Here is a 20,546-nt window from a genome sequence, read left to right as displayed (position 1 = left end):
AGAATCAGCACTTGAGTTGTTTGATTCTTACTCTCCATCCTGTTTTTCTGCCATTTTCATAGAGAGAACATTATCGATTCACACAAAAAAAAAGCTTTTTTCATTAAATTCATTAGTTCACATTAAGAAGAGTGATTCTTTTGCATATTACACTTGTTTCTATTAAAAGACGAAAAACTGAGCAGGTTTAATGCTCAGCAATGAGCGTTGAAAGAATGATTTTAATTGGTACTTACATTGGCCAGCAATTACTAACGACACTATGTAACAAGAGCTTTTATTTAAAGAAGCTTACAGTATGTGTTAAGAAAATGAGTTAATGTTATACACAAAGACAGGTTAAAAGTAGTCTACACAACATGAGTGAGCTCACTGTAACAAACTCAAATGGCAGGTTTGCTGATGACAATTTCCGTCTCAAAACATGCGGAACAGAAGTCGACAATGGACGACTGCAGTTCAGCTTTTATTCACCGAAAATATTTTTGTTGCCAAAAAGCGGCAGTGAGCTCAACTGGGCCGCAACAATGAAGTGCAAACAGGCACACTCTCCTTTAAAGAAGAAGAAAAAAAGTGCACTTATGTGTAGAGCATGTTTTTTTAGCTCACACGCTGCAGAAGTGTTTACAGGCAAACAACATTTCAAGCCTTTTAACCACACTTCGCTTAAACAAGGTCTTACATTCAACTTTGCTTACGGCACTTATGTTCAACACACACACAAAGAATAAACACTTGTAGGAAAAGTTTACATCATTTAACTATTAACAAGCCCTTAAAATGTCTTATAGACAGTCATATAACCATGTAACTTGAAGACAGTACCATATGTTTTTCTGCTGTAGTAACTAACAACTGGTGTGAGACTGCATTCATATTGTAGTACGAAAAGTGCTTCAGATCTGCCAATGGATGACACCACTATTATTAGCAGAGCCAGTCCACCACATTGTGCGCGGTGTAACTATCCCTGAATCTGAACAACAGCAACCTTGCACCATTCAAAGCTTAGTAGTAGCACTATTACACACACTAATACATCTTTTCTGACAGTACTGTTTGCTTGATGCGCAGTTAAAAGAAATCTGACCTTGCTTGTTACAGTTTATTGATTGGTGACCATATACCCTTTATTGTAAGAATGTGCTGATATACCATCATGATATTATTATTAAAGAAATATGGCACGGTGGGATCTTGCTGACATTCACTTAAGTAGGCAGAGTGACTTTGAAGAAATGAAAAAAAAAAAAAAAGTTGAAGAAAAAGGAAAAATTGGTGTTTTTGTAAAGCTTCTCTCATTCCAGGTAGCACAATTTTGTTTGCGAGAATGACATTATTTTGTGCTTAAAAGAGCCCCAACATTTTTGCCACAGGGAGACCAAGCTCTGTTTCGGTTAAACTTCCACCTACTTGCACTTCAGTCCTTCTCCTCAACACTTGTGTACACTGCCTACACTAATCAACCTTTTTCAGATTTAAGTAGCGATTTTTACCAGTAGCAATAGAGGAATAAACGAATCTGCCAAAAGCGCTAGCTAGCATAAGAAACCCCCAAAATTTAACTAAATTCTGATCATTTATATTGAAAAAAAAAATGCTCAGCTTTTAGATTTTTCAAGTATCCCACGAATTATGTAGGCGATTTACATGTTATGCAACAATGGTTCCCATGTACCAATTATTCTATGTATCCTATTACATCATAAACAAAAAGATTATAACATAAATGATGATATTGACCAACAGTGTGAATAGGAAGACATAAGTTAAACTTTATTTTTCAATTAAGGACTTCCACACATGAAAACTGAAACAATGACCCACACATCCCATGAAAAATACTCTTTCTTATGTGTCATATTAACAAATGGTTAAAACAATGAGATAACAACACCACAGTTAACACTGCTTTCTTCTGAATGAAAAAAAAAGATGAATGAAAAATGAAGAAAGAAGGAAAGGTCCCACAAATCTGGACAGCTAGGATTAAAAGAAAATCACATTGTCAGTACCCAAAATGAAAAATGTAACCCCTACAATCAATCGCTTAACAAACATGCCACAGTGGACAAAAAACACGTGACCAGAACTTGGACGCAAGCACAAACAGAAGTTCTAGCTGACGGAAAGTCTGGTGCCAGCACAGTGACAATGACACCTTCCAGTAAAGGCAGTGTATCGCAAAATGGACCAACGTTCCAGTTCCTCAAGCTGCCAGCTCTTACCATCCAATGTGCATTTTTTTCTATCTGCCTTTCAGCTATCCTCTTTTGCACCTATGGCATGCCAAGTAAATGCCTTAAATCTTCTGGCGGAGTCACAGCATGATGACCTAACCGGGACATCCGCGTAGTAGCTCCCCGATGATGATTGTGGTCCAGTTGACATAAGCATGAAGTAATGAGAAGTGACAAGCCACTGCACAGCCCTAAATGTGCGATAACCGGTCAAAAGAAGGACCACAAGTGGCCAATGTTCAGAAGGGACAGCGTGTAGTAGATCGCAACGCACGCAGTGCGACCGCGCCTCAGTCCAGCTCATCCTTGCATGCTGCTTCTTTCCTTGCCTTGCATGCGCCTCTCCGCAGTCATCAGTTGAGAAACTTGCGGCACTTCTTTGATCCACACTTGCACGGGATGCGGATTTTACTGTGGGGCCGCTTGGAGTCCGGCGTTGCTGAAAGGCAAATGGCAGTGAAGGCGTGTGATCCGGCACCAATGATTAAATTTGTTACACTCCCAAATGCATCAGACACTGCTCAGGGCATTCGGCACAGCAATTAAATGTAATGCGCCCTGACCGTACTCTGCATGATGCCATGATTGGCTTTTTGCCAATAAGGGCCCATGATCCACAGCATCTTCTGCAGCCAAGACTGATTTGTTTTTGATAAAGCAAGAGCACAAGTAATAACTCTAGGCCTTTTAAATCGCAGACTGTTGCACAACACTTACTAGAGGGGACTATGGCGCTGCAATCGTTCAGCCATCAAGGGAATGACGGGTAGTACACGGATTTGCCTAATCTTCGTGCTTGCGGCTTTGAATGCACTTGTGGCTTCGTTTACTGTAGTGTTTTGACGTTTCTTTTCGACGAAACAGTGGATCGTTGCGAACTTCGCGAGCTGATTTGAATCGGTGAGCCTAAAACGTCAAGGTGGTGAAGCGCAACTGCTATAATTTTGCTGAACTTCGTCGAGCCACAAAGCTGCTACAGGTCACATGGACAACGCTGAAAGAACGAAGCTTAGACAAGTCGGTGTATCACCTATCATTCCCATGCTGCTTGAAGCACGATGCATTGCAGCTCCCATAGACAATAGCACCAAAGTTCGCTATAGTGTATTATTAGGAACTCTACGCATTAAACAACAACAGCGTAAAAGGACAACACTTATACGAACTCCCTTAAAGGGACACTAAAGAGCAGAACGATTTTTCGCACATTGGTAAGGTACAATTTCACAATCCCCGAAACAGAACTCTCACCGCGGCATGACGCTTGGTGAGCGAGAAAACGCTAGAAAAGCAAATGCAGGGCGAGACGCCACCGTGAGATTCTCGCACCAAACGCTGCGACGTAGTAAATTTGGAAGGTGTCGAATGGGTCCTACATAGCTTCTACACTCGAACCTTATTATAACAAACTTGCACCTCACGTGAAAATAAATTCGTAACATCTGAAAACTCGTTATAAAGGTTTATTCTTAACACTAAATCTACTGCAAGACTATTTTTCATTTACTTTGTTATAACCAATATTTCATTATATCCAGATTCTTTTTATCGAGGCTTGAGTATACTCAGTAAAAATGAAGTACATTGTCACCTGTAGGTGCCATAGACATAGAATATAAATCTACGGAAAATTTCACTGAGCCCATGCCGCTAAAATACGAAAAATAGATTTCGTAATTTGTTACGCCGTGCGCGGAGATTTCGGCGAGAAATTTAAAAATGACATTTGTACATTGATTGTCTCGGTTGATAATGAACTTGGGACAGTGAGACATACGGCCTTACAGTTCTCTCAGAGCGCAGTGTGTAAATATAAACCAAGTCAATTGTTTTTCTTTAATGTCCCTTCAACTTACTTATCAAATTAATTCTATGGAATCTCAAAAACAAGTTGGCAAAGTGGTTACGAAAGGGAAAACTGATGTTGGCATCAACCCGTTTGTAGCACAAGGCAACAAGGACGTCGATGTCAATTTCTTGGGAATAAAACTTTCAGAAGAAAATGCTTTACAGGATGATTCCTCTACCAAGTGAGAAAACTAGCATGCTAGCAATCTGCAGTGCGAGGGCGAATTAATCAACAACTCGAAGCACGGATGCTTCGAGTTGTTGATTAGCGCGGGTGCAGTGAATATTTCTTATTGGTTCAGTGCAAATCCCATAACGCAGGGGTCTCACACTCACATCAGGTAGAGGGCCACAGTGACGAAATGAACAATATATCACCCAATGCCACCATTTGAGATGTGTATTTACCATATCTCATATAAAGATGATTTCGCAGGAACTTTGGCGCCAGGATTCGAAAAACATGCAGATCCCGAGAATCATGCACACCTCAACGGTGATTGTGAAGTATAGACATATCAATCCGCGATTACATTAAACAAGATGACACCACATGGAGTGGCTCACGAATGAAATGCTCGAGACCGACCGATCTCGCCTCTCTACCTCACGCAAACAAAGTATTAATAGTCGCGACGAGGGAGCAAACAATGTGAGTATGGTTCTTCATGAAAAAGAGCGCAAAAACCCTGGGACAGAAAGAGGTTAGGTCAAGCGCTCAACAACTTGAGCGCTTATCCTGACCTCTTTCTGTCCCGTGTTTTCTGCGCTCTCTTTTATGAAACACTATGAATAACCAACACGCCCAAACCTTCTCCCTTTTTGAATGTGAGTATGATTTGGCAAAATCACGAACATCTTATTTTTTGTGAGTTTGTGAGTTTGAGACCCCTGCCATAAGGCGATTCTAGAGTTAGTGTATAAGCAACTTTTGGGTATCAGAGCTGCGCATCTGTTTTCCTACGCTGCTAGCAACCATGCACTGCGGAGACGCTGATGCAGAGGCACGTCCCAAAAACATGGCTGCACCGCTGAAAGCAGTCACCATCCACCTGGAATCTATCAAGCAACCGCTGTTCGCTATGTAGCTCGTTAGCTACGAACTGGTACTTCCATTTGTTTTAGATTCATGTCCTTAAGCTTCAACAGCGAAGTACTTGCGTGGATTCGGCACCATTTTTGAAAAGCATACTGAAACAATCGATACTGTAGGCTTAGCCAGGTGCTCTCCGCATTTCGGAGGACATATATTGTATGTTTATCAGCTGTTGCTTATCCCCTACAGCTGGCACCACTTGGCATGGCGGCAGCGGCGATGCGTGTTATTCAGCACCATGGTATGCATTTGCGTTACCGGACAGACTAAAAAATGTTTTTGTACTCTCGTGGCACAGTGCCAAAAGCAGGCATTTCTTTTATCGCCGCTCGTTGACACGCCAGGCACGTTGACACTGAAGAGCAAAAGCACGTTGACACTAAAAAGCAAGAGCATGTTGACACTAAAAGCAGCCATAGTAGTGCGGCAAAGCCGCACTACTATGACTGCTAGCGAGGCATGATGGCGGACCTGTGCGCAACTCTGCTCCCGTAGAGAGCATATACAAGAACTCCATGCGAATCATAACCGCTCCACCACCTGGCTGCCAATTGAGTAATTATGCTAACCTGCTCCAGGCGACATCTTGTAGTCCACAGTGAGCTCCTCGTGAGTGCAGATATCCCTGTTAGTGAAGAATGCCAGGCGGGGCATCCGGAGGTCCAAGTTGTTGATCCAAACCATGCACACTGCCATGTTTGGCTCACACTGCAAATGCAAGACGGCCACCGCAATATTGTTAAGCTCAAACAAAGATCATAAGAAAGCACACAGCCTGTGAAAAATAAAAAAAAAAGAAGGGGGATTCTGATGTTTCATGTACTGCACTTAAACCTCCTTATAACAACGTTCCATCTTACATGAAAATAAGTTCGTTATACCTAAAAATTCATTATATAGGTATATTCCTAACATTGCATTTATGGCAAGGCTATTTTTTATTTACTTAGCTATAACCGATGTTTCGTTATATCGAGGTCTGAATGTATGTATACGAGGCATAGCACACAGGGGGATACTATGATTTATATTCGTTAAACTTCGTAGTTCCTGCACCAAAACGAAAACACCGTGTCCACTTTTCTATATATAGGTCCACTTTCCTTTGTGAAAAGTGTCACTCACCACTAGCTGTCAACCTATATTCACGATCAAAGCTACCGATAATGCCAAGCCGATAGAGTTCCAATGTTTTGCCCAGTGTCAGGCCAAAGCAGTTCCAGTTGCACTGGCACTTAATACAAGTATATTTGAAGCAAATTGACACGCTATAGAAATAAAAGGGAAGAATGGGATCCCGAACTTTTGGAGAGCACCATGGCTGCACCCGCTGGCACACTTAGCCAAGACTTTTTAAGAACACACCACAAAAATTCAGTTTCACTGCAAGTATAAAGCAATGAATGTGATAGCAGCAAACTGTAACATCATACAAAATAAGGCTGGCGACCAACTTTCTTCTATCCGAGAGTTCATACTCTGAGAAAGATTGTCAGGGAGAGATGTTCTTTTCGCAGCCTTTTCAAATTGAGAGCGCAGCACACAGAAGGGTATATGAGACGACCACTGATGCCTGTCGAGATAGCCCACGCGCTCACACCTGCAATCGAGCCCTTAGCATTAAAGTTCACAGTTGCTGCTCAAGCGAGACTCCCCTTCTTATGTACTATTGTGAGCTATATGAGCTCGAACACGCAAACGCATGTCGAATAGCTTCGAACCCTACATCGGCTGAATTGCAGCGGCAGCTGTGGGAAACAAAGTGGAAAGGGCGTCACGCTTACGCTAGCTGTTGACACTCCCTTCTCAATATCGTTGCTGCAAAACGCGTGTCAACTGCTAGTGGCTGCTGTCGGTCATATGAATTCACTTCAACGTGCACAGCCACAACCAGTTGACCTAGCAGGCTATGAAGCTACAAAAACATCGGGTGTGACATAGCCGGCCGCGATGCACAGGCCGTACCTTTATTACATCAAGAGCATTTTGATAGGCATTTTTGTTTTCGGTGAATTTTTCATTTTCGTGTTATCATTGCTAGCGGCCGAAGGCACGCGATAAACTGTTGTTGCACAGCAATGATCATACGGGTATCGTGATGTGGGAATGCAAACAGTCAGCGGAAGAGCGCCCTCCTTTCCCTTTCAGTTTCGGCAGCGCCGTCCTCACATCCCGTTATCTGTATTTTGAGGCTCTTGGCCACGTACTCGCGCATTCGAACTCATATTGCTCACGATAGTACCTCCATGCTCATTATAGATGGACAGGGCATTTCCTCTCTGCTTAAACGTTCCACGACAGGCCTAACACACAGGGAGATGTCATTGCATGTGCCCTCTCAGCAATGAAAATGGGTTGTCTCATTTGATATTTACTTCAGCCGCACCTTGCTCGCGTGCGTTTACGCAACGTTAGACATACGATGCACAGGGGTGCGCACTCAACTTCATACGGAATCGTTTCATATGAAACTTCATACGGTCTTGATATGAAACGCAACACCGGTGGAAAAAACCCATCAAAAATGTCCATATACTTGCTCTCGGAATAATACTAATAACTGGAGAAGCAAGCTTCTGCAGAAACATTTTGTAGCTCGACAAAACCTTAAATCTATGTGCTGTAGATGTGACATACAATATACATACAAAAGGACAGTAGTAAAATATACACGAAAAGAGACTTCCATGTCATCACTAAAAGTGACGACATAGAAGGGCATCAATGTGTAGCATCAACACTATAGCCTCCCATGCATAGAACAGTGAGCCGAAGTGACCAGTTGTGTGCATCAACCCAATTTATAGCAAACAAGACTACGCCACCAAGCCTGCCCAGATAGAAAGGAGTGCTCACGGAATGGTTGACGAAATGAGCAATGTTCCCATATGTCCCCGCGTCCACTGTGTACAGTGTTCCTTGGTCCATTGATTCGTCTGCAAGAGGCGTTCCTTCATCCTGCTCTTCTGTGTGGTGCCTTCCTTGATTCATTGAATCATCTCTGCGATGCGGTCCTAGATCTTGTGATTCATCCGTTAGGTGGTAGTCGAGATCAAAGAGGTAAGTCGTGCCTTGTTCATCATACCACCTGCCACGTCTTTCGGCTTCTTCATCTGTGATGACCTGAGAGAGGTAAAAAAAAACTGAGAAGTGACACAACTGTGCAAACATTCATGACGAAAAAAAAACAAGATCGTAAATAAGCTCAGAGTAGGCTAGAATCGCTTTAAGGAGCGTAATGTGGCTATTAAAGGCTAGCGAGAGCTTATTGTCTAGAATTTTCTAGAAATTGTCAGTTAGCTGCTTGTCACTACATTTTGCATGAGGAGTTCACCAAAGCCACATTCTCAAATTAAACACGATTCTTGAGCCCTCATGATGAAAGAAATCACTTTAAAAAGCACATCTTTGCCACATAGATGAGCTCTCTCCTTGTTGTGGTGCGCTATACCAGTGAAAATGATGAATCTCAACCAACTAGCCCGGCAACGTGCCTTAGCTCGTTTCTACAATCAAAATACGCTTTTCTCAAATTCCAATTTGGGACAACTACACGAGCTTGGTGTTTTTAGTACCTCTGATGGCCAGATCGAGATCGGGAAACTTCCCATAATACTTTTTAATACATGAAGAGTGCAAATATCCCCTTCAAAACCTGGTATCCTTTATATATTTATCATGAACTTGAAGTAAACAATCATTTTGGGCTGATCATTTTAATACTTCTCAGATTGCAACTTCTCTTGTTCATTAAAATGCCTTATACACATTTCCTTGTTACTTATTTACATTGTACAGTTATTGAGGAGCAATATGAGCCATTACTGGCTCATAACCATAAATGTTTTGTAACAGAAAAAGTGTGTCCAAAGAAAGAATACACATTTTCGTGCTACTAAATGAAAACTATGCAACTTACTATAAAACTGATTACATATGTGAATTCAGCGTAAAAACCGACGTTAACAACAAGAATTTCATTGCCCTAGACAACAGTTTAATGATATTTTTTTCTGAGTAGCATCTCCCCTAATGATGATTTACTGTCTTGGCGGAGAGGGTATTCCCGAAAACCTCCATTTCAAAAGTCAGCTAAATTTCATTTTGAAATAAGTTTAGTGTCGCTTTCAATAACTATTTACATAATAAGGCAAAATGCATTAGATGCACCTAAGTACATGCCAGCACAACCTTGCAATAGCTCACCTGCCCCAAGTATTCCATGACAAATGTGCCCTTCGAAATGCGCTGCTCCGTTCGAACGCCCCACCCACGACCATTTGTTGTCCTAAATATTGTCAGTGGGATCTAAAAGGAACAAAAAGTTATAAAGAAGTCAGACAGATGGTAAAACAATTGAAGTCACTGAGCAAGTTATAGTAACTTGCCTAAGTAGCCTAAAGAGATAAAAAGAAACAGAATTATGAGGCCCCATTCGCACCAGAATTTCATTCGGTTGTCACGCTTTGCTCCTCAAAGAACAACAACGACCATGCCTGGAAGGAACTAATGCAAACGAGCGTGACATTAGCTATTGTAAACTCTTCGTCGTAAAAATACGAGTGCACAAATTCGCAGTGTCTATTGCAAAAGATTGCAGCATACGCAATGCACTCAACTAGGCTTCATACTGTCGTCGTTTACTCAATGCTCTAATGTGCACCATGCAACACGTCACATGCACATCATGTCACGTTATCATGCCACGCAACGTGTTTTTTTGGGCCACCCATTTTTCACAACGGAGCGCGATTCTAGCAACAATTGTATAGGTTTCTTGCCAAACTTGCTTCGAAAGAATTCTTTAGCGAGGTTGAAAAAGGAAGTAGAATCCGGTAATGAATCAGGGGACATATTGCACAAATGCTATAAGGCTAATGGATTCTAGCCGAGTTCATTGCCATCGGACTAATGTATTGTTTCATTACTGTTATTTTGTATGAAAATGAGGCTGATAAATTTTCGGTAGACCCCAAAACAAAACACAGACATTAAAGGGACACCAAAGCGAAACAATGACTTGGTGACTTGGTTTAGATTGATAAACTCTACTCTAAGAATGTTGTATGTTTCTCTATCATAAGTTTATTAATAAAGAAGAAAATCAAGGTTGAAGTTCCATTTTTAAACTTCCCGCCATGATTTCCACATGTGACGTCACTTATTTCAAAATGTACTTTTCGTATTTTCGTGACATTGCCTTAACGAAATTTTCTTGGCATGTTAGCTCTACAGATGACAATGTACTTTAACCTATCAGGAACTACGTAGGATTCAGCAAACACCTTCAAAATATATGACGTCATAGTGTTTGGTGGCGGAATGTCAGGGTGACGTTTTGACCCGCACTGTCTTTTTTTCGCATCTGTTCACTTGCCAAGCGTCATCTCGTGGTAAAAGTGGGGTTTTCGGAATCGCAGAATCATGCTTTATTGATACACAAAAAAATCCTCTTTCTTTGTAGTGTCCCTTTGAATGAGCACGGAGTGGTGAAATTATTCATATGACGGTTGACACACCTTGCACCCTCGTTGCACTACTCTGTTTGGACAGCTCATGTCGCAGCTGCAGAGACGGTTGCACTCGAAGATGGGGCTCCCAAAAGGCGCACTCAAGGTGCCGTTAGCCGTGTACGCAAACCTGAGGTCGTTGAATGCCGGACAGCAGCCCTTGCGGTCTTGATAGCAATTGGCACAGCTGCAGCCCATCTTGGGGTCATCAGGGAACACCACGCCAGGTCCCGGCAGAAAGTCCTGTGTGGGTTTCACATTGAGGGTTTTGCCTTGACTCAAGGCTAGCAACCGCTTTTAAGAAGTATTGCTTTTTCAAACAAGTTCAGCCACTATAGCATTTCTAATGGCTTGATGACCTGCTCGCCCTTTGGACACATGCATCTCCGTAAATGCAAGTAATGATGATATTCCACAACATCTTTCTGCTCTACACATGAACTAAAAAGAAGAGGGTGGGTAGCACCATTCCTGCACAGCAGCATTCATTTCACTTATGCCTGAGCTAACCATTTGTAACCATAAACACTCTGCGACGGCTCAAGTATACAGAAAACAGGAGGATGCTCTTCGGACAACTTTTCATTCCAAGAATTGCCAGTTTCGTTAAAGCGATGTCCTATTTCAGCCGAGATAACAACATTCACTTACAATTGATGGTCTTGGAAGTTCTTTTGAGTCAAGGGCTAGCAGTCATTAGGAGGCGAGTTTCCAGCCTCAAGCTGCAGTTCAGTACGGGTGCCAAATTTCTTGGCTCCTCAAATGCAGCATAGTTAAGCTTAGGAAAGGGTTGAGAAGTCAGAGCATGTAAACATTTGACGTTCAGGATCCTGTACACCCACATGTTTAAATACATCGACACGAACCACACGCAACCCTACAGACACAGTTGCCAAAACATGACTGGACTGCACCAAGTTATACATATACAGTTGACGTCCAATTTCTCGAACGCCCGAAATCGATCGATGGCACAGTCATGTTTCCGAAATTCCAGACGTTTATAGCTTTCACCATCCAATTTTTTTAGCTTTTTTACCACTAACTGCAGATTTGATGTGAAGGCCATACTCCAGGTTCACGAAAATGCACGCGACATAGATCGCCTTCGCGAAAGCGTTCACTTGCATGGCCAAACCCCATTCACGCGACCGCTTTGGCGAGCGATCTCCCTTATTGCTGGCATGAGGGCGTTAACACGCACCAACAGTGGCACGTTGTCAGTCGTATGCAATGTAAAACACAATTTTTTGTTGCATTATGGTACATAAGATGTTTATCGTTTTCTTGTAGCATTTGTTTTGATTCCGTCAGTGCTGCTACTTGCCGCCACACCACGTCACAAACAGCGCGGGACTTGTAGTTCCTGTCCTTGCTTGTTCAACGATGTCAATGTCTGCTCGTCACCGTTGCCCATATATATGTTGATGAACGTTGTTTTGGTGCGTGTCAATAAGCAAGAAGCGACAATCATTAGTACACACTGATGTAGATCATGTTCCGGTGCTTAGCTGTCGGCTGCTTGAGTACAACACGTCCGGGCGACGGTTTCCGAATCCTAAAAACCGAGCGATCGCTCCAAAACAACCAGGCGACATATTGTGCGAACGTCCTCTTTCGTCCCACATAGCATCGCTCGTCGCTGTCGCGTGCATTTTCGCATTTATAGGGTTTGGTCTTGACTAGTGCCACCCCCATTTTGGTTGTTTTCGCACCCCCGAACTCGGCATGCCGCGGCTGCCATACTCGCGAAACGGCAATTGCCGCAGTAGAGCGCATGTCAACCCTTTGCCAGCCGTAGCTCACTCAAACCTGTAACCACAGCCGCATGGTGCTCTGCTCCGACAGAGGGTCAAGTTACGTTGCCATCAGCACGCTTGCAGAATTGTGGACAGTGGTTACGCAACGCACCCTCCGGAACTGTTTTCGGCACGCGAGATTCACACTGGATGCCCAGACCGCCATCTCGCCAGAGTGGACAGTGTGTGCGTGGACAGTGTGTGCGATGACCTTCCACCCGCAAATGTTGCCTTCGACAATCTGCGCGCTGCCGGTGTTTCGATCCTAACCGGAATAACCTTTGAGGGCCTCGCCGACGCTGAAAAAGACCTCAAGCTGTGTGCGGTAGATCATGGAAGGTCGCATTTTGTGAGGGTCCTGGCGTAATGAGTATACAACTTTTTGTTTCTATGCGTAATGATCACAAACACAAAATCCGTGAATACCGGCCCAGGACGTGCATGTTTGCGAATTCTTTTTTTCCGAAGTGTGCAGCCGAATGAAACAAGCTTTCTGTTAACAAGTCTGTTGTGTAAATGAAGATCTATTTGTATCTCTGTTGTAAACCCCCGTGCTGTAACCCCCAAGGGCGATGCGGGGTAATTTTTGAATAAAGAATAAATAAAAAAAATATATCTTACACTGTTGTTCAGAATTAGGGTCTGCACCCCTGGATCCCCTGGATTGATTGATGACGCTAACTACAGGTAGCCAATGAGGCCTCCATTTCTAGCTTAAATTAGCGCAACTGAGAATTTTTTTAAGGTTGGCCACGCATTTAGGTGCAGCGTGGCACAATTTCGGCAAATTTCATGGTTTCGGAGCAGCTCGGCCCGAAAATGAGGAATGGTATCAAATTAACCAATTGGCCCAGCTGTGGCACCCCTGCAAAAGGCAGTGATCGTTTCAATGCGCTGTATCGCTTCTTGCAAATGTTTTTCTTGTCCAGAAGAACAAGTAAACAACCCTTTCTGTAGTGGTTATATCAAGTTGTTGCAAGAAACATGCTTGTCAGTGTGAAGAAAAGGTGCATGCATGAATAACTGAGCCTTTCAACACCACAGGGCAGTGCCAGTCAGTGTTAGTTTTTTGTTTCTTAATGTGCGGGGCCATGTTATCAATTTCGACTTGCTACGGAACAAGGCAGCAATGAGAAAAACTCGCCGAGAGTGTCCATGTAGTTACTATCGCAATAATAATGCAGTTGTTTTACCGCTATATAAGTGTTTAGGGTTAGCTCTGCCTTCAGATCTCCCTTTGTTTAATTTGTGCACTTATATTTCGGATTTTCGTAGTGAACCTGCTTATAGCGAAATCATCTTTATAACGATTTTTTCCGGAAATTCCTCAATTTCGTTATATCCAGGTTTAACTGTATATACTCTTGACAATCCTGAAACGTGGATATCGAACAATCATGGAACATGGTCGATCGTCACTAGCGAAGTGGTCCTCTGCAGCAATACACAGCACAACGAAGTTAAATGACTGTTAGTTGTACATTAAGGAAGCCAGTAAGAATGTGGTGCCTGCATTTCATGCCACTTGAAGGAACACGCTGCGTGGTGCATCTTTGAAGTTTGCCAGCTGCTTGAAAGAGATTGACGGTAACAGGAGTCGTGTATTTCGAAACAAGGAACCCAACTGTCAATCCAAGCGTACCTTTATGTACACAAATCCAGCCGGAGGTGCCTCTTCATCGACGTAGTTCTCTACACGCAGTAGAGGTTTGCTTGAATTGGGGTCGTACGTTCCTGAGGCGACTTGAATGTACTTTTCCCAGTAGGCCAGCGTGGAAGCTAATGCTTGCCGCTCTTCAACCGTGGACACGAACAACTGCCACGAACCAAACGCCTTCATGATGCGTGACATCTGTCCAGACCGATGCGCGGACATCTGCAGGACCTGCAATGTAGATGTAGCCAGTAAAGAACTTGGGTGCTTGTAGGAATTGAACAATAATTAACAGTTGTTAAGACCACTAATCAAGAGTAACTGTACACTAATAAAGAATGCCAATTAAGTACACTTAAATGCTAATTAAGAGTTTAAGAGATAAATACTTGCACTCCATTTTAACCGCCTTCTCAATCACTATACTCAGCGACAACTTATCCTGACAGTAGACCTGTGCACCGGTACGAAAATTACCGCCGCCGAGTGACCGGTGCAGGGCTCATCGCGTAGGCGGCGGCACGGCGCGAAAGGGGGCGGCGTATATAGAAATTTGCTAATATTATGGAAATATGGACCATCTCCATGAGCGAAGCGCTGTATGGCTAGACTACGCTTCGGTTCTGCGCAGCGCGCCGGTGGTGTTCTGTTGCTCCGAAGTATAACAGTGAAAACCGCCTTCATTTCCCTGTACTGCCGCTTGCCCTTTTTGGCAGGAATTTGATAAGGGCCGAGAAAACCGCCATCGGCAAGATGAAAGTATCCGATATAAAAAAGCGCCTAGTGAGCTTTCCGCTAGGAAAGGGAGCATGCGCTGCCGCATCGGGAAGAGGCTGAGTGGACCCTCCAATGTCTTTGCCTTCGTTTCTTATGACGTCAATATCCTCCTAGTGACGTTACGAGCAGTTGTGGATACCTTTTGCATTGACTAGCACGCACATACTCAGTACTGAAAAATGAGGTGCATGGAAGGAGCGTCGGCAAGAGCATCAACATGCAGCAACATGTGACCGGGCACTGTCATACACACACACACACACACACACACACACACACACACACACGCACACACACACACATATATATATATATATATATTATAATGAAGCGTTTTAGAGTGGCACTCTTTTATTACACAGGTGAGCGGTCACGACACATCAAGCGGTAATGGCGGAACTAGCCCAAGTACCCAGCCAACCAAACGTCATCTTCTTCACCGACTGAGTCGTACCTCCTGCCTTTCTGAGTAGCACTCATCTTCTTCACTACATTTTCCTCCCCTCCGGAAAAGAGCCATCCTGGCGACTCATGGGCAGGAAACAAAAGAGGGATCGTAATACGGTTTTAGGCAGTCTATGTGGGCGGTCTCACGTCCACGGCGTCGTTGATCATGGGGCTGCTCAAGCGGCTCCACGATGTAATTGACAGGTGAAGTTTGTTTAAACACACAATAAGGTCCGTCATACTTGTACATCAGTTTCATTGAGAGACCAGGGCTGGTTGAAGGGATGCGAAGCCAGACAAGGTCATCTGATGCATAAGAAGCCGGAGGCGTCAGGCTATCGCGGTGGTGTTTCTGGCGTTGCTGTTCAGCACTTGTGAAAGAGCGGGCAAGCTGACGACACTCTTCCGCGTATTTAGCAGCTTGTGATATCCTCGTCAACTCAGCAACATCCGGGAGGTAAGGAAGGATGGTGTCTAGCATGCAAGAGGACTCGCGACCATAAAGGAGGAAGTATAGAGAGAAATCTGTGGTTGTCTGGACAGCAGTATTATGCGCGTAGGTTACAAAAAGGAGAACACTGTCCCAATTGGTGTGATCGGTTGCGACGTACATTGACAGCATATCTCCTAATGTACGGTTGAATCGTTCTGTAATGCCATTAGTTTGAAAAGAAGTGATTCGACAGCGTCCGACAAAAACACATGCCCTCGGTCACTCAGGAGTTCACGTGGTGCACCGTGACGTAAAATGATCTGATGCAGTATGAAACGATCGACGTCACTGGCTGACGCAGAAGAAAGGGGTGAAGTTTCTGCGTAGCGCGTAAGGTGATCCATAGCGACAATTACCCAGCGATTTCCAGCCGGTGTAATCGGAAGAGGTCCATACAGATCAATACCAACACGGTCAAACGGTCGGGCAGGACAAGGTAAGAGTTGTAGTGGAGCTGGAGAACTTGGAGTGGGATTCTTCCGGCGTTGACAAGCGAGACAGTAACGTACTTAGCGACGAACGAAGCGATACATTCCACGCCAGTAGTAGCGGTGGGACAGGCGAGTGTAGGTTTTTAGCACTCCTGCATGGGCACATTGTGGGTCGGCGTGAAAGGAGGCGCATATGTCTGAGCGAAGACGTCTGGGAATGACTAGGAGCCATTGGCGTCCTTCGGAGAGATAAATCCGCCTGTATAGCAAAACGTTTCTGATAACGAAGTGCTGTATTTGATGGCGCATATTTCCAGGGATATTTTACGAGGGAGTTCGACTCAACAAGTTGATAAGTGAAGCGATCCAAGGATCTTTTCGTTGCCCCTGTAGCATGTCGCTGACACTAAGTGCAGTTACGTCGGGGGCAGGCGAAGACGGCGACTTGTCACTACATCGTAGAGGTGATCGGGACAAAGCGTCTGCGTCGGAATGTTTTCGGCCAGATCGGTAAACGACGTAGATGTCGTACTCTTGTAGCCAAAGCGCCCAACGGGCGAGCCGGCTGGTGGGATCTTTTAACGAGGAGAGCCAACATAATGCATGATGATCTGTAACCACGCTGAATGGGCGCCCGTAAAGATAGGGTCGAAACTTGCCTATGGCCCGTGTGATGGCTAGACACTCTTTTTCGGTAACTGAATAGTTGGCTTCTGCTTTTGTGAGTGCACGGCTGGCGTAAAAGACGACGTACTCATCAAATCCAGGTTTATGCTGGGCGAGCACAGCACCGAGGCCAACTCCGCTAGCATCCGTGTGTATTTCCGTCTGGACAAGAGGATCAAAATGTCGCAGTATAGGAGGTGACGTAAGAAGGTGGCGGAGTGTGGCAAATGCATCATCACAAGCTGACGACCAACTAGAAAGGTCGTTGTTGCCGGCAAGAAGGTCAGTCAAGGGCGATATGATGGAGGCGAAGTTGCGAATAAAACGACGAAAATATGAACATAAACCGAGGAAGCTGTGAAGTTCTCTTAAGGTCTTCGGCTTAAGAAATTCGGCAACGGCACGGAGTTTCGTCGGATCCGGAAGAATGCCATCTCTAGATACAACATGGCCCAAAATTAGGAGTTTTCGAGCGCCGAAGCAGCACTTCCTCAAGTTAAGCTGTAGACCGGCGGCGGCGAGTCAAGTAAGCACTGCCTCGAGCCGCTGAAGATGCATTGAAAAGTCGCTTGAAAATATCACGACATCGTCTAAATAACACAGACATGTCTGCCATTTCAGGCCACGGAGGATGTTGTCGATCATGCGCTCGAAAGTGGCAGGCGGATTGCAGAGCCCGAATGGCATGACGTTAAATTCGTATAAGCCATCAGGGGTAACAAAAGCCGTCTTCGGGCGATCAGCCTCAGCCTCGGGAACCTGCCAATAACCTGAACGCAGATCTAGTGACGAGAAGAACTCCGTGCCTTATAAGCAGTCAAGGGCATCATTGCGAGGTAGTGGGTAAACATCTTTGCGCGTGATCTTATTCAACCGGCGGTGGTCGACGCAGAATCTTATTGAGCCATCCTTTTAGGGGCGAAGCTCCTTAGGGCGTGGGCTGTGCGTCCCCTGTAGCCTGTATGTAGCCACCTCTAGTTTAGTTCTTGCAGTGTTCACTAGATGGTGGTACCGTCCCCTGTATGTAGCCACCTCTAGTTTAGTTCTTGCAGTGTTCACTAGATGGCGGTACCGTCTCCTGTATGTAGCCACCTCTCGTTTAGTTCTTGTAGTGTTTACTAGATGGTGGTACTTGTAGCTGATGATGAAAAGATGCAAGATGTTATAAACTAGAAAGCGGTACTTGTAGATGATGAAAGACGCAAGATCTTATAAAATAGGAATGATGTCACATATGGCGCGTGTCATTGGTTGAAGGCAATCGTTCTATTTAGTGCGGCGACGTACGCTAGGGGGAGCGATGTAATAAAATCGAGTGGGCAAAATGTACAGAGGATTCATGGTTTACCAGGTTTACCTCCGGAGCTTCGCCCACTCATCATCATTCACTTCGTGGATATGGCGGAATTTTTTTCTTGACCAGAACGACTGGGGAAGCCCACGGGCTGTTAGAGGACTCAATTAGACCTCGCTTCAACATGTCAACTTGTTCCGCGATTATGCGACGCTCAGATGCCGATACCCGTTACGGATGCTGACGTAAAGGAGCGTGAAGGCCAGTGTCGATTTTGTGAGATACTGTGAAAGCATGGCCCAAAGTCAGTTGCTGGTGGTCGAAGCTGGCGCGGAAGTGCTCGAGGAGGGTGATGATGTCGGTGCGCTGCTGGGCCGTAAGGTTGGTGTCGATGCAACGCGAAATTGCGTCGGTGAATGATGGGGAAGAGGATGACGCGCAACAATCAACAGCGTCAATGGGTAGCGTAGTCGTGTGTTCAGGAACTACACGTGCCCTCGTGGGATCAATGTCATCGGCGAAGCCCAGGCACTCTCCGCACAGTAACTTGGAAGACGAGGGAAACGGATTTGAAACATAAATTGCACTTGGTCCATCGTGAACATTCAGAACGGCGAAAGGAATCAGGAAGCACTTGCGGCGAACAGCGGTTTCAGAAGGCGTAAAAAGAACAGTTGAGCCACTAGAGACGTCACAGAAAAGCGGAACTAGGGCGGACGAGAACGGGGGTATCGAAGTGTCCGCGGCAACGAAAACGTTTGCAGGTGAAAGGGACGAGTCGAGTGAAGCAGCGTCTTATAACGGCGCGAACTCCACTTCGGCGCGAGCACAGTCGATGACGGCGCGATGAGTGCAGAGAAAGTCCCAGCCCAATATAATGTCATGGGAACACCGCGGGAGCACTACAAACTCGCCGACATAAATATTGTCAGCAATAACGACACGTGCTGTGCATGCAGCAAAAGGGCAAATTCGTTGCTCGCTCGCAGGGCTCAAAACAAAGTCGTGAAGAGGCATTGTGACTTTTTTAGTCGACGACAAAGTTTTTCAGTCATTACAGACACTGCGGCGCCAGTATCGACCAATGCAAAAACAGGTATACCTTCAACGGAGACAGCAACGGCGTTAGACGGCGAAAAACAAGGTCTTGTGGAGTTCCAAAGATCCGCAGTTCTTGCCCCCGGAACTGCGACTCCTAGTATTCTTCAGGGACAGGGCGAGGTCGACGTAGTATAAGGGAAAGGGAACGGGGTTGAGGTGAAGGCGACCGGTGTCTGTTGAAGTTCCGGCGAGGTGAAAATGTGTCCAGGGTGGCAGTGTCGCCATATACAGCAGGCTCCGGTCATGGTGGGAAATCGTAATTGTTGGGCCTGGCATCGTCACGCAGGAAAAACTCGCGCCGTCGACAAAATCGTGCCACGTGACCCGCAATTCCACAGGCGAAGCATATGGTGTGGTTGTCTTGAGTGCGCCAAGGGTTCTGAAAGCGTGGAGGTGGTGGTTGGAAGAAAGGACGGGCAGCCTGGTACAGAGGCTCAGTCGGTACGACAAAGGAAGCGTGGACGTAGGCGTTCGCGACAAAGAAACGTGGCCATTCCTGACAGGCGGACGGCGGGTTCCGTTCAGTGCTTCGGCATAGGTCAATGGAGCAGCCACAGATGGTGCGTGAGCTGTTGGTAGCGCCTCAGACACTTGCTCCTGAACTACTTGCTGTATTGACGCTAAAGTACTGCTGTATCTACGCTAAAGTAGATGGGGCACCTTCGGAGGTATAAGGCACGAGGCACAACTGGCGTGCGACCTCCTCTCGTACAAATCGCTTGATCCCGAGAAGCAAAGTGGTGTGGTCTCTAGCAGTGCCAGCCGACATTAAAGCAGAGATTGTTGCACATGGCGCGCTGGCACGACGAGTGGTGTCACGCTGTTTCCAGAGCTCATCATAGCTATGACAAAGTTGGATCACTTCCGCTACCGTTTGCAGGCTTTTGGCGACAAGCATCTGAAATGTGTCGTCAGTCACGCCTTTCAAGATGTGTTTGATCTTCTCGACTTCTGTTATGGCCGAGTTGACACGCCGGCAAAGGTCGACCACATCTTCGATATAACTGGTGTAATTCTCACCATTCTGCTGAGCCCTAGTATGCAAGCGCTGTTCGGCCCGTAGTTTGCGAAGCGCTGGACGGCCAAACAAGTCCGCAAACGCCGTTCGGAAGGCCGACTAGGTGGGGAGGTCTCCCTCGTGATTACGGTACCACAGACTGGCGACGTCGGTCAAATAAAATTGGACGACA

At 45.2% G+C, this 20,546-nt stretch overlaps 1 protein-coding gene across 3 annotated transcripts in view; it reads right to left on the bottom strand.

Moving 5' to 3' along the window:
* Nucleotides 1-260: 260 nt before the first annotated feature.
* The window catches only part of LOC119163482 (histone-lysine N-methyltransferase SUV39H2-like), a 38,747-nt gene continuing 18,461 nt past the window's right edge, over nucleotides 261-20,546 (bottom strand). For all 3 annotated transcript variants that reach the window (XM_075873144.1, XM_037415485.2, XM_075873145.1), the window contains 6 exons: nucleotides 14,136-14,378; nucleotides 10,704-10,937; nucleotides 9,391-9,492; nucleotides 8,041-8,307; nucleotides 5,754-5,892; nucleotides 261-2,679 (listed from right to left, as the gene is read on the bottom strand). In XM_075873144.1, coding sequence (XP_075729259.1) covers nucleotides 2,594-2,679; nucleotides 5,754-5,892; nucleotides 8,041-8,307; nucleotides 9,391-9,492; nucleotides 10,704-10,937; nucleotides 14,136-14,378 — 1,071 coding nt within the window. In that variant the 3' untranslated portion in view covers nucleotides 261-2,593. The remainder of the gene's footprint in view (nucleotides 2,680-5,753; nucleotides 5,893-8,040; nucleotides 8,308-9,390; nucleotides 9,493-10,703; nucleotides 10,938-14,135; nucleotides 14,379-20,546) is intronic.

This window comes from Rhipicephalus microplus, chromosome 9 (genome assembly GCF_043290135.1).
Source record: "Rhipicephalus microplus isolate Deutch F79 chromosome 9, USDA_Rmic, whole genome shotgun sequence".
NCBI lineage: Eukaryota > Metazoa > Arthropoda > Arachnida > Ixodida > Ixodidae > Rhipicephalus > Rhipicephalus microplus.
This window is presented reverse-complemented; position numbering and strand designations above follow the sequence as displayed.